Source organism: Hyperolius riggenbachi, chromosome 9 (assembly GCF_040937935.1).
Source record: "Hyperolius riggenbachi isolate aHypRig1 chromosome 9, aHypRig1.pri, whole genome shotgun sequence".
Taxonomy (NCBI): domain Eukaryota; kingdom Metazoa; phylum Chordata; class Amphibia; order Anura; family Hyperoliidae; genus Hyperolius; species Hyperolius riggenbachi.
In genome coordinates this window covers 104,951,018-104,965,335 of record NC_090654.1, presented here as the reverse complement: position 1 = coordinate 104,965,335, position 14,318 = coordinate 104,951,018, and the positions used below count along the sequence as shown (strand labels likewise).

Below are 14,318 nucleotides of genomic sequence, written 5' to 3'. Positions count from 1 at the left end.
TTTGTGATTCTATCTGGCCACATCTCTGAAGAAACACCGGTGTGTCGTAACTTTGTTGCACAATGATCTTCCCCTGGCTATCTTTAAGGCCCCTTTCACACCGAGGTGGTGCAGTATTTTTACCACACTCCATCGCAGTGCAATGAAAGTCTTTGTAGACTTTCATACTGCAACGTTATGGCACAATGCAATGGAAGTGACTTTTTCACCGCATCATCCAAAACTACGTTACCGCTGCAGTGATGCGGTGAGTTGCAGCAATCTGCGTTGGCCTGGAAGTTATGTTAGTCTATGGCGACGCGTACCTTTTTTAAAAATCACTGAGGCGACCATTTCAGCCCGCTGGGATTTTTCACCTTATGCATCAGAGCAATTTTCACCTCCCATTCATTCGCTAATAACTTTATCACTTCTTAACACAATTTATTGATCTGTATCTTGTTTTTTCCGCCACTAATTAGGTTTTCTTTGGGTGGTACATTTTGCTAAGAATTATTTTTTTATAAATGCATTTTAACAGGATTAACAAGAAAAAAATGGAAAAAAATAATTATTTCTCAGTTTTCGTCCATTATAGCTTTAAAATAATCCATGCTACCATAATTAAAACCTGTGTATTTTATTTGCCCGTTTGTCTCAGTTATGATACCATTTAAATTTTGTCCCTATCACAATGTATGGCGCCAATATTTTATTTGGAAATAAAGGTGCATTTTTTCCGTTTTGCGTCCATCACTATTTACAAGCTTATAATTTAAAAAATGTTCGTAGCATACCCCCTTCAAATGCATATTTAAAAGGTTCAGACCCTTAGGTAACTATGTTGTTTTTTTGTTTGTTTTTTTAAATTGTAATTTTTTTTTTCCATTAAAACTTTTATTTGGGTAATATTTTGGTGTGGGAAATAAACAGTTAATTTTTAATGTTATTATATGTGTAAATTGTAATGTAAAAGATATGTAGATGTAGTTTTACTATTTGAGGTTTTTTTTCTCATTATGCTTCTCGCTAATCGGAAGCACAAGGGGGACGCGTAAAATTTTATTTGCAGAAAGACTGAAGCCTTTAGTTAGAGCGCTTTGGTTTTTCTGCTGGGGACACGGATCGGTGATCGGGAACCATGTTCCCGTTCACTGATCCCAGAGCTACCGGGGGACAGCACGGGGGCGCGCCCGCCATCGCGTGCGGGAGCGTGCCGAAGTGTGGCAGAGCAGCCGCCTGGACGTGAGCATCAAACACTACGCTTTCGTGCACTTTCACATACCTGAAGCAGGAAGAGACGGCAAATGCGCGATACGCACGTGTCACTGAGGTGCTTCGGGCACGCCTCATAGCACCGTATCACTGACCCTGGTTTCTGGTGTGAAACCAGCCTGAGGTTACAGCAGACCCACATAGAAGATATCTGATTCTTATGGGTAAACTCCATAACAGTGATATTTGTATGATAAACAGCTATAAATAAACTTGATACTTGGTTAGCTAAAAAGCTACTACAACAGGAAACACTTAACATGATTCACAGGCTTAAAAGGGGAAATGGTCAGATTACCTGTGACTCTGCCAAAATCCATTCTACCTTTGATAAACTTATCGAAACCATAAAATTCCTGCTCCAAGTAGGCCTACCTAAGCTTTCCTCGAGCGCTGCCAGATCGCTGGACATCCCTTTTACTGAGGAGGATGCCCAGGACGGTATTAAGTGTCTTAATGAGGATCTGTAAGATCTATAACCCCTATGGGTTACTTACCTCAGGAGGGGAAAGCCTCTGGATCCTGATGAAACTTCCCCTGTCCTCCTCCATCCTAGCGCTGTCAGCTGCAGACGATCCTACTGAGGAGTTTTGCTCAGTAACGCAGAGCTGGGACAAGGTCCTTCAGCACCCAAGGCTGAGACACCAAAGTGCGCCCCTCCATCCCTACCCCCCAGCCGTCACACACTGATTGCTATTAGACTAAGAGGCGCCACAGGGCCCCCAACCTCCCCAACACCATAATCTCTAGTTATCTGACTTGCAGTCACTGCCATGTATCCCCTTTTCCTATTTCTTTCTGCTTCAATCACAGTTGGGAATGACAACTGAATGAATTGTGCGCCCCCTCCTACACTGCGCCCTGAGGCTGGAGCCTCTCCAGCCTCTGCCTCGGCCCGGCCCTGCAGTAACGGTTTTCCTTCTGGCCCAGGCAGAAATAGTCAAGGAGTTGCACCTTAGCGCAACTGATAAAGGACCCATCATGCTTACTTTCCTTCAAAATCAGAAGTCCAGAGCAGCCATCAGCTCTGAACTAGCCCAAACATGTGAGACCTAGATAAACTCATCCACTGTCTGCAGAAATCACGCCAGAACAGGTTTTCATGGAAGAATTGAGACCAAAAAGCCATACCTCAGTTTTTACAACTGTGTTATAATCTCAGATTTTCACTACAGGAAAATCTGCAGATGAATTCTACTAATATCACACTGTAGAGGAAGCCATACGTAATTCTATTAAATGTGTTTAATTTGGCTTCAGGTGACTAGAAAGAGCTAAAAAATTAAGGTTACTAATTCTTCACCACTTATACAAATAATATCAATTATCTGTCAAATTAAAGAGCAGAATCACTCACCTGAACATCTAAGTATTTATTTAAAAGGACATTGCAGGGTTTTAGATCCCGATGGATAATAGGAGGATCCATACTGTGAAGATAGTTCATTCCAAGGACCACCTGGTGCAGAATCTGGAACTTTAAAGCCCATGGGACATCTGGGATGTTGTCAAAGAGAGAGCGCAGGGAACCATTAGGCATGAACTCCATGACCAACCCAAGTTCCAAAAGTTTGCCTTCTGGTTTCTCATATACTCCAAGGAGACGGAGAACATGTGGGCTGCTGGCTTTTTGCATCACATCTCGTTCCTTCATTAGACCTTTCATCAACTTTTTCATGTTAGAGCTGAAACACAAGACACCATATTCAGAAACTAGACAAGTTATGCAACTGAAATTCAACCAGAACTGGTAAGTTCAGTGTGGTGCATTGGCTGATTTCACAACAGTATGTTTATAAAGGAATGTAGATTTTTAACAGGAACATTTAATAGGAAGTGTACCAGAGATCTTGAAAATGAAAGATTTGATGCTCACCCGTGGCTTCCTCCCGCCCCATAAACACGTTTGTGTCCCATGACGTCCTCTCGCGGTCTGCCGTTCAGCCACTATCAGCCTAACTTGCTCGGTCAGGTCTAGTTTGGATCTTCTGGGCATACGCTGACCTCCCGGGCTTGCGCAGTAGACCTGCACTGACGCGACTGAGCAACTTACTGAGGCTGATCGCGGCTGAATGGCATACTGCAGGAGGATGGCATGGGACTCAGACGTGTTTATGGGGTGGGAGGGAGCCCCATGTAAGTATTCAATTTTTAGTTTTCAAGATCTCTGGTGTACTTTAACCCAGGAAGGAACTTAATCTCAATCAGTAGCTGATACCCCCTTTACCACAAGAAATGTTTACCTTTTCTCAAATAGATCATGGGGGTGAGCGTCTGTGTGGCTGATATTGTGGTGAAACCCCTCCTACCACATGATGTCACGACCATGGTCCTGACAGTTTGCTCAATGTGAACCTTGTTGCATTGTGGGAAATAATGCCTTTTTCCAGCTGCCAAGCAAGGAATATCTTCCTCTGTGCAATGAACTCTCAGTAAACGAACATTCCATACTGATCAGCAGGACTAAAGATGTCACCACCAGAGATAAATTTCACAATTTACAATGGGCAAACACGGACTAAATAATCTACGGTTCCTCTTTAGTCAAGTCAGTCCTAGATATGACATTTTGGATTGATTTACTAAAGTAGCAGAACTGGTGTGTGCACACTAGGCCCACTGTCAGATCATTTCTCAGAGCAGATGACAAAGAACCAGTCGGCATGAAGAACAGATCCAGTCTTCCCTATGGGCTCATGTACACGTTCTCACCAGGTCCAGGTTTGTCCAATCCACTTCTGCAACACATGGACAGCAGATGAATGACAAACATTCACTCCAGAGTAGCAGAGGACCTTGGAAAAGATCCCTGGAGCCATATCCATACAATATGAATACAGTAGAGCTCCTGCTGGGTCTGTTGCAGTATCTCTAGTCAGTGGCGTAGCTAAGGAGTTGTGGGCCCCGATGCAAGTTTTACAGTGGGGCCCCCCAAGCACTCTATACATAGCAATTGATACGGCGCACCAAAACCTGCCAATGGCAACTACAGTGTCAGAGGTGTAAGAAGGGAATGGGGAACAGTTTGTTAATAATTACCACTATTCCAATTACCTATAGAAATGATTATTATGAGCACAGGACCAATAGAGAGCTAATACTGTAGTTGAGGGAGGGCCCTTCGGGGCCCCTCTGGCCTAAGGGCCCCGATGTGGTGGCTACCTCTGCAACCCCTATTGCTACTCCCCTGTCTCTAGTAATCCAGAAGGCCTTTTGCTACGCTTGTTTAACCACTTAAGGACTGCGGTGTTAAAATCCCCTAGTGACCAGGCCATTTTTTACTAATTTGGCCACTGCAGCTTTAAGGGCTCGCTGCAGGGCAGTACAACTAAGCACACAAGTTATCCCCCCCCTTTTCTCCCCACCAACAGAGCTCTCTATTGGTGGGGTCTGATCACTCCCCAGCTGTTTCTTTTTATATAAATATTTATTGTATTTAATTTTTAACAAATTTGCTCATTTTTTATTTATTTTTTTATTCCCCCCTCTCTCTTCCTCTCTCACCCCGCCAGCCAATCAGCGCGATCGGCTGTCATAGGCTTCAGCCTATGACAGCCGATCACTTTCCTGCCTACAGAGGGGACAGCCGTGTCACATGGCTGTCCCCAGTACAGAGCTGCCTTAGACCACAGCACTGTACAGGGTTATTAGATGGGTTACTAGTGGGGCAGAACTCCGTCATCCATGCGATCTCCTACAAACCTCATTACCACCCATTCACGCCAATCGCCGTGGAGTGGTCCTAGGGCTGCCGCCACGTTCACGACAATTGGCGTGGAGCGGTCGGCAGGAGGTTAAGTGTCTGCTATTAGGTGGGGTATGTTTGCAACCTTTGCCTAGGTCATATCAGAATATGGTAAGAAGCACTAAAATTATTGTGAATTATAAAGGTGGCCATAAATCTATTCATTTTGCAGCCCTATTGACCGTCCAATTAGATAATTTTAACAAATCGGATGAAAATTGGTGCTGCAACAAGCATTTTGACCAATTTCGATCCAACATCGGTTTAATTTATTGAATGAGCTTGCTGGAAAACCTCTGGCCCTTGTGGTGGATCGGGTGCACGGCGGTAACGGAATGTGGACGGAATATCATGATAAAAGACAAATGTTACGGACCCCCGGCCACTGTCCCCCCAAATATAAAGCCAACAGATCTCCCTCTGATCAGGGTTTAGGCTTATGCAATTGTCTAAATGCCCCCGGAAGAATTTATCTTGAAGTGAACCCTAAAAATGACTTTTCTAGGGATCCCATGGTTTTCTTTTATAGTTACATTTTTACTATTTTAAGTGGGTTGAATGTGTTACTGTCTCTAATCAGTGGTAGCCTATTAAGTATCTCAGAGTTAGAAAAAGATCAATAGTTCATGTATTGTATCTCTCCCTGCCTCAGAAGTTGTATCCTGCCAGGAAAACTTTTATGGCTGTGATTTGCTTATCAGTTAAGATTACTATATTTCCGACAAGGTAACAACAAGACAAAAGCTGTCACTTCCATGCTTAGAAATTAACTCTTTCAGGCAGCAAAATAAACCAAGTAAAACAGGCTGGTTATTAATATGTTTTGCACTGTACATACACATGTTTATCTCATCATGTCGCATATTGCCTTGTGTACACTTTAAGTGAAATAAAGGACATGTAATGACTGCAGTAATAAAATTGCTATTTTATCAATCACTCACTAACTTTAACTTCTGTTAAATTGATAAAACCCAGGAGAAGGTTGCAAAGGTTTGCCACTTACCGTGGTGTGAAAAACTATTTGCCCCCTTCCTGATTTCTTATTCTTTTGCATGTTTGTCACACTTAAATGTTTCTGCTCATCAAAAAACGTTAACTATTAGTCAAAGATAACATAATTGAACACAAAATGCAACTTTAAATGATGGTTTTTATTATTTAGTGAGAAAAAAAACTCCAAATCTACATGGCCCTGTGTGAAAAAGTGATTTCCCCCCTTGTTAAAAAATAACTTAACTGTGGTTTATCACACCGGAGTTCAATTTCTGTAGTCACCCCCAGGCCTGATTACTGCCACACCTGTTTCAATCAAGAAATCACTTAAATAGGAGCTATCTGACACAGAGAAGTAGACCAAAAGCACCTCAAAAGCTATCATGCCAAGATCCGAAGAAATTCAGGAACAAATGAGAACAAAAGTACTGTAATTGAGATCTATCAGTCTGGTAAAGGTTGTAAAGCCATTTCTAAAGCTTTGGGACTCCAGCGAACCACAGTGAGAGCCATTATCCACAAATGGCAAAAACTTGGAACAGTGATGAACCTTCCCAGGAGTGGCCGGCCGACCAAAATTACCCCAAGAGCGCAGAGAAAACTGATCCGAGAGGCCACAAAGGACCCCAGGACAACATCTAAAGAACTGCAGGCCTCACTTGCCTCAATTAAGGTCAGTGTTCACGACTCCACCATAAGAAAGAGACTGGGCAAAAACGGCCTGCATGGCAGATATCCAAGGCGCAAACCACTTTTAAGCAAAAAGAACATTAAGGCTCGTCTCAACTTTGCTTAAAAAACATCTCAATGATTGCCAAGACTTTTGTGAAAAAACCTTGTGGACCGATAAGACAAAAGTTGAACTTTTTGAAAGGTGCGTGTCCCGTTACATCTGGCATAGAAGTAACACAGCATTTCAGCAAAAGAACATCATACCAACAGTAAAATATGGTGGTGGTAGTGTGATGGTCTGGGGTTGTTTTGCTGCTTCAGGACCTGGAAGGCTTGCTGTGATAGATGGAACCATGAATTCTACTGTCAACCAAAAAATCCTGAAGGAGAATGTCCGGCCATCTGTTCGTCAACTCAAGCTGAAGCGATCTTGGGTGCTGCAGCAGGACAATGACCCAAAACACACCAGCAAATCCACCTCTGAATGGCTGAAGAAAAACAAAATGAAGACTTTGGAGTGGCCTAGTCAAAGTCCTGACCTGAATCCTATTGAGATGTTGTGGCATGACCTTAAAAAGGCCGTTCATGCTAGAAAACCCTCAAATAAAGCTGAATTACAACAATTCTGAAAAGATGAGTGGGCCAAAATTCCTCCAGAGCGCCGTAAAAGACTCGTTGCAAGTTATCTCAAACGCTTGATTGCAGTTATTGCTGCTAAGGGTGGCCCAACCAGTTATTAGGTTCAGGGGGCAATTTCTTTTTCACACAGGGCCATGTAGGTTTTGAGTTTTTTTTTCTCACTAAATAATAAAAACCATCATTTAAAACTGCATTTTGTGTTCAATGATGTTATCTTTGACTAATAGTTAACAGTATTTGATGAGCAGAAACATTTAAGTGTGACAAACATGCAAAATAATAAGAAATCAGGAAGGGGGCAAATAGTTTTTTACACCACTGTAGTTGCAGCCACCTAGTAACTGTTAAGTCCAGGTTTGCTAAAGCATGTCCACATCCACTAAAAACAGATATTTAGAGAACAAAATTACATTTTCATGTTGACTTTTTGTATCCTTGAAAATGTATACTACTGTCTGTCTGTTTCTGAGATACTCTGATATTGTTTGCTCATATCTAGTCAATATTGATTTTAGTTCACAAACAGCGGTAGTAGAAATGATGGTATCATCTTACTCTTCCGTGGTTGTTTTCAAATCGTAGTATACTACAACTTCTGAATAAATGTAATGTATTGCTGTAACACCAATGGCCACTTCGGCCTACCAGATATTCGGTAATTGCTTTAACTCTAGATTGTAAGCTTGCAAGGGCAGGGCTCAGAGTTGGTATAAAATACAGAAATGGTACAAAATATAGTAATGTAACGGTTGTGTGACCAAGCCGTCACAAGTGACACTACTTAATGTAACGGTCCTGTGACCGAGCCGTCACAAGTGACACTACTTAATGTAACGGTCGTGTGACCGAGCCGTCACAAGTGACACTACTTAATGTAACGGTCGTGTGACTGAGCCGTCACAAGTGACACTACTTAATGTAACGGTCGTGTGACCGAGCCGTCACAAATGACACTACTTACTGCCCTATAATGCAGGGGCAGCAGAGAGTCAAGGTTCTCAGAGAGTGGATTACTGTATACAGCAGAATGTGGGATAAAAGCTGTGGACACTTTTACACTATATGTAACACTGAAGATTCAGGAGGATAGTCCAATACACGCCAGGTCATACACAGATAATCAATAACAGGATTGCTAGGATGAGGCAAATGGATAGTCTAAAGATCAGGCCGGGTCATTCACAGATAATCAATAACAGGATTGCTAGGATGATGCAAATGGATAGTCTAAAGATCAGGCCAGGTCATACACAGATAATCAATAACAGGATTGCTAGGATGAGGCAAATGGATAGTCTAAAGATCAGGCCGGGTCATTCACAGATAATCAATAACAGGATTTCTTGGGTGAGGCAAACAGATAGTCGGAGGATCAAGCCGGGTCATACACAGATCAACAATAACAAGCAATGCAGTGGCACAATACTAGGACAATGATAATAGCCCACACGTGGCAAGCTCACGTTATCACAGACGTGGAGCCGCGTTCCGGAAGTGTTTAAATACCCACCGGCCGCGTCACCTCCGGTACGCCTGCCACCTGGTTGCATAGGGAGGACGCGTACCCTGCAGCGTATGGCCCATGCGACCAATGGAACGCACGCGCCTGTGCAGAACCGCCGGAGAGGACATTGTGGGACGCAAGCAGGAAACGCCCGGATCGTCACAGGCGCGTGGACCAGGTAGTATTATTACAAGTAGTTGGTAATTACAGTGACAAAATTAATATGAATAAATGTGTAACAAATTCCAAGAAACAAAAGAGACTTTTGTGTTTTGGAATTTGATACACATTTATTCATATTAATTTTGTCACTGTAATTACCAACTACTGTATTTTGTACCAACTCTGTATTTTGTACCAACTCTGTATTTTGTATATTGGTGTATTCCATTGTTAAAAATTATTTTGTACCCCATGTTTGTTTCTTAAATTATACACCGCCACGGAATATGTTGGCACTTTATAAACCAATAATAATAACAATTCAAGATTTATCTGTTACAAATATAATGAGAACAAACGTATTAGACCTCGATCACATTATGAAACCTAGATGTCCAGGCGTTCAGACCTCAACACATGCGATCACACACCATCTGCGTTGCCGTCAGTTGTGCTGCTGATTCCATCCACTACAGTTAACCGGTTCAGCACCGCAGTGTCAAAAACCTCATGCATCCGAGCAACGTTCACCTCCCATTCATTCGCCAATAACTCTATTGCTACTTATCACAATTAATTGATCGATATCTTGTTTTTTCCGCCACTAATTAGGCTTTCTTTGGGTAGTACATTTTGCTAAGAATTATTTTTTTCTAAATCCATTTTAACAGGAAGCTTAAGAAAGAAATGAAAAAAATTCATTATTTCTCAGTTTTTGGCCATTATAGTTTGAAATCAATATATGCTACTGTAATTAAAACTCATGTATATTATTTTCCCATCTGTCCCGGTTATTACACCGTTTAAATTATGTCCCTATCACAATTTATGGTGCCGATATTTTATTTAGAAATAAAGGTGCATTTTTTTCAATGTGCGTCCATCACTATTTATAAGCTTATAATTTTAAATAATATAATAACATACTCTCTTGACATGCATATTTAAAAAGTTCAGACCCTTGGGTAACTATTTATGTTGTTTTTGTTTTTTTTATTGTATTTTTTAAAAATTTTTTTAATAAAAAATGTATGTGGGTAATTTTTGGTGTGGGAGGGAATTTTAAATGTAAAATAATAGAATTGTTTAATTAAAAATGTATGTGGGTGCAGTTTACTATTTGGCCACAAGATGGCACAGTAAAAAAAAGTCCTGGATGCGAACGATCTCGCATCCAGGAACTAAAAAGAAGAGGAGAAGTTTCCTGGGGGCAGAAATACCGCGCTCTCTGAATAGAAAGCGTCAGTTTTTCTGCGGGGAAGTTAGATCGGTGAATGGGAATTATATTCCCATTCACTGATCGGGGGGCTAGCGGCGGGCGGCGGGAGCGCGCGCGGGATAGGCCGAACTGGTTAATAGGTCAGCCCTGCATTTGCCAAAAATGCGTGCAGCAGTGCATTATATAACACTCTACTACACGCCGCAATAATGCTGGGCATACACGGGTTGATCCAGCAGCCGATTAGCCGCCGGATCGACTCCCGCCGCGTCCGCGCTCGTCCGCACGTGCGCGCGGATCGATTCCTGCTCGTCCCCGCCGGCGCTCCTTATCAGGCACTCGATTCCCTGCTATTGTCCGCTGGCAGGGATCGAGCGGGGAATCTATCCAGCAGTTCATCGGACCTGTCGGATATTATCAATCGAGCCATTAGGCTCGATTGATAAGCCTGTGTTAACAGCCGTGTATGCCCAGCATAATGAGATCAGACAGTGCAATCTATGCACTTCTGATGTTCTTGCATATCACACACTTTATGACAGTGAGTATAGTGTAAACAAGGCCTTTCTGAAGCTGCATTTGCAAACTGTTGAGACATGAGGTGACTCACATTTTAAAAATTGTGAAACTGGAATTCAGGGTTAACCTCAGAGTACACTTTCTCACATCCTCATTTTAATGAAAAGAAAAAAAACAACTGTTACAGTATGTGAGTTAAAGGACAACTGAAATGAGAAGAATATGGCGGCTGTCATATTTATTTGCTTTTAACCACTTCAGGACCACAGGCTTTACACCCCCCCCTCCCTAAAGACCAGGCCATTTTTCACAAAAATGGCCACTGCAGCCTTAACCAGTTAACGGCATCTTGACTTATTAAAACGTCATGTTTGAGCCTGTTAATGGCAACAGGACTTTTTAATAAGTCGCTCGTTCCCGCTGCCACTCCGCACGTGTGCGCGCAATTCCCACCACCGTTTCCGTCAGGTCTCCGCGATCTGTGATTGGGAAAGAGGACGGAGTGGTCCTCTACCCATTCGCAATGCCTGGAATGAATAGGCATGACCGCGATCAGCGGCCACGTCCATTCATAAAACAGGAAACAGTCACAGTGTAGTTAAATTTTTAAAAAAAGTGAACACTTCCTATAAAACAGAGAGTGTTCACTAGCGCCATCTTGTGGCCAAAAAGTAAAATTACACATACAGGCACATACAATCCTGTGTGCGAAAATGCCTTGTTGAGGCCTATAAGTCAGAGGAGAATGGGATGACTGATCCAAGCTGATAGAAGAGCAGCGTTGACTGAAATAACCACTCGTTACAACCGAGGTATGCAGCAAAGCATTTGTGAAGCCACAACACGCACAACCTTGAGTCGGATGGGCTACAACAGCAGAAGACCCCACCGGGTACCACTCATCTCCACTACAAATAGGAAAAGGAGGCTACGATTTGCACATGTTCACCAAAATAGGACAGTTTAAGACTGGAAAAATGTTGCCTGGTCTGATGAGTCTCGATAGAGTCAGAATTTGGCATAAACAGAATGAGAACATGGATCCATCATGCCTTGTTACCACTGTGCAGGTTGGTGGTTGTGGTTTGATGGTGTGGGGGATGTTTTCTTGACACGCTTTAGGCCCCTTAGTGCCAATTTTGCATCATTTAAATGCCACGGGCTACCTAAGCATTGTTTCTGACCATGTCCATCCTTCATGACCACCATGTACCCATCCTCTGATGGCTACTTGCAGCAGGAGAATGCACCATGTCACAAAGCTTAAATCATTTCAAATTGGTTTCTTTAACATGACAATGAGTTCACTGTACTAAAATGGCCCCCACAGTCACCAGATCCCAACCCAATAGAGCATCTTTGGGATGTGATGGACTGGGAGCTTCATGCCCTGGATGTGCATCCCACAAATCTCCATGACTCCATCAACTGCAAAATGCTATCCTATCAATATGGGCCAATATTTCTAAAGAATGCTTTCAGCACCTTGTTGAATCAATGCCACGTAAGATTAAGGCAGTTCTGAAGGCGAAAGGGGTCAAAAACCATATTAGTATGGTGTTCCTAATAATCCTTTAGGTGAGTGTACATACACAATATTAATACAATTAATAACTTACACTTCCAAAGCCCCCTCCCTCCCCCCCCCCCCCAAAAAAAAATAAATCTCGTAAAAAAAAAAATCAGTTTAAAAAAATACATAAATAGTTGCCTTAAGGACTCAGCTTTTTTACTCTATATTTTATGAGGGAAAATTACTTTTACTTTACTACATAGGGGCTGGTAATTATGGACCGGACAAAAAAAAAAACTGAAAAATTACACCTATATTTCCAAATAATACATTGTCACCATACATTGTGATAGGGATGAGATTTAAACGGTTTAATAATCAGGACAACTGGGCAAATTAAATGTGTTGGTTTTATCCACAGGAGAATGTTTAATTTTAAAACTATAATGGCCAAAAACTGAAAACAACGAATTTTTTCTTATTTTTCACATTAAAACGCATTTAGAATAAAAAAATTCTTAGCAAAATGTACTACCCACAGAAATCCTCATTGGTGGTGATAAAAACGAGGTATAGATCATTTTGTTGTGGTAAGTAGTAATAAAGTTATTAGGGAATAAAAGGGAGGAGCACTGAAAGGTGAAAATTGCTTTGGCCCGTTAGAGTAAAAACCCTTGGGGGTGAACTGGTTAAGGGCTCGCTGCAGGTCCTCACAACCAGGGATGCTCGGATAGTACTTTTTGAAATCCGAATTGATCCGGATACCCAGATATCCGGATCCGGTTTGGATATCCGAATCCGGTCTTTTAGATATCCGCGTGAACGATATCCGGACGCATTATCCGTGGATATCCCACCTATTCGGATATCTGGATAGAAAAACCGGAAGTGCCCTTTAAAAAGCTTTAACCACTTGCCGACCGCACACTCATACCGTGCGGCAGCAAAGTGGTAGCTGGAGGACCAGCGACGCACATCTGCGTCGCCAGGTGCCTCCCTAATTAATCAGGAAAGGCCGCTCGCGCGAGCAGCCGTTTCCTGTTAGATCACAGAGCGGGTCTCCGTGAATAGTCTGCTGATCGCGGCTCGCAGACTAAATGTAAACGCAGGAGACATTTGTCTCCTTTGTTTACATTGAACGGCGCTGCTGCGCAGCAGCACCGTAAGGCAGATCGGCGATCCCCGGCCAATCAGCGGCTGGGGATCGCCGCCATGTGACAGAGGACGTCCTGTCACAGGCTGCACAGGACGGATAGCGTCCTGTGCAGCCCAGATCACCAGGGGGGACAGGTAGGAGAGGGAGGGGGGAATTTCGCTGCGGAGGGGGGCTTTGGGGTGCCTCCCCCCCCCCCCCCGCAAACCTCAGGCAGGCAGGAGCGATCAGACCCCCCCTGCACATCATCCCCATAGGGGGGAAAAAAGGGGGGTGATCTGATTGATTAGCCTGCAGCCTGATCTGTGCTGGGGGCTGCAGAGCCCACCCAGCACAGATCATAAAAAACAGTGCTAGTCCTTAAGGGGGGGGGGGGGGGTAAAGGCTGGGTCCTCAAGTGGTTAAAAGGGGTTTTTAGGGTAAATGAGGCATGTATCATCATTCTTTTTCAAAGGGTAATACTAATTCATGATGTGGGGACTTCAAATCTCCCCCCCCCAAAAAAAAAAAAATAGCTGTCAATTCACATTAGGCCTAGGTTCCAAACATCGGTCGGGCAGCCCACATTGTGTCCAAAGTCCAACCGCACAACTAGGACATGACAGTTTTTAGCCAAGACACCTCCCAAAAATTATGCAGCAATTGTGTTTTGGGTTAAATATAGGTGGTATCAGTGGCCTGTGGCACCCTGGCCTGGCGGTGTGAGCAGCACAGGCAGCAGGAGGAGGGCAATGCAGCAGCAGCAGGTGTAACGTGTGCCAGGAGCATGCCGGACGTGGCACTTGCCAGTTGCCAAGTGTTACTTGGCACGTGTCACATGGCACTTGTCACTTGCCAAGTGTCACGTGGCACTTGCCACACGTCACGTGGCACGTGCCAAGTGTCATGTGGCTTTTGCCACTTGTCACGTGGCACTTTCCAAGTGTCAAGTGGCACTTGTCA

At 43.3% G+C, this 14,318-nt stretch overlaps 1 protein-coding gene across 2 annotated transcripts in view; it reads right to left on the bottom strand.

Moving 5' to 3' along the window:
* Window positions 1-14,318, bottom strand: part of LOC137531695 (receptor-interacting serine/threonine-protein kinase 3-like) — a 74,718-nt gene that overhangs the window by 45,206 nt on the left and 15,194 nt on the right. For both annotated transcript variants that reach the window (XM_068251651.1, XM_068251652.1), the window contains exon 2: window positions 2,612-2,939. In XM_068251651.1, the coding sequence (XP_068107752.1) occupies window positions 2,612-2,939 (328 nt within the window). The remainder of the gene's footprint in view (window positions 1-2,611; window positions 2,940-14,318) is intronic.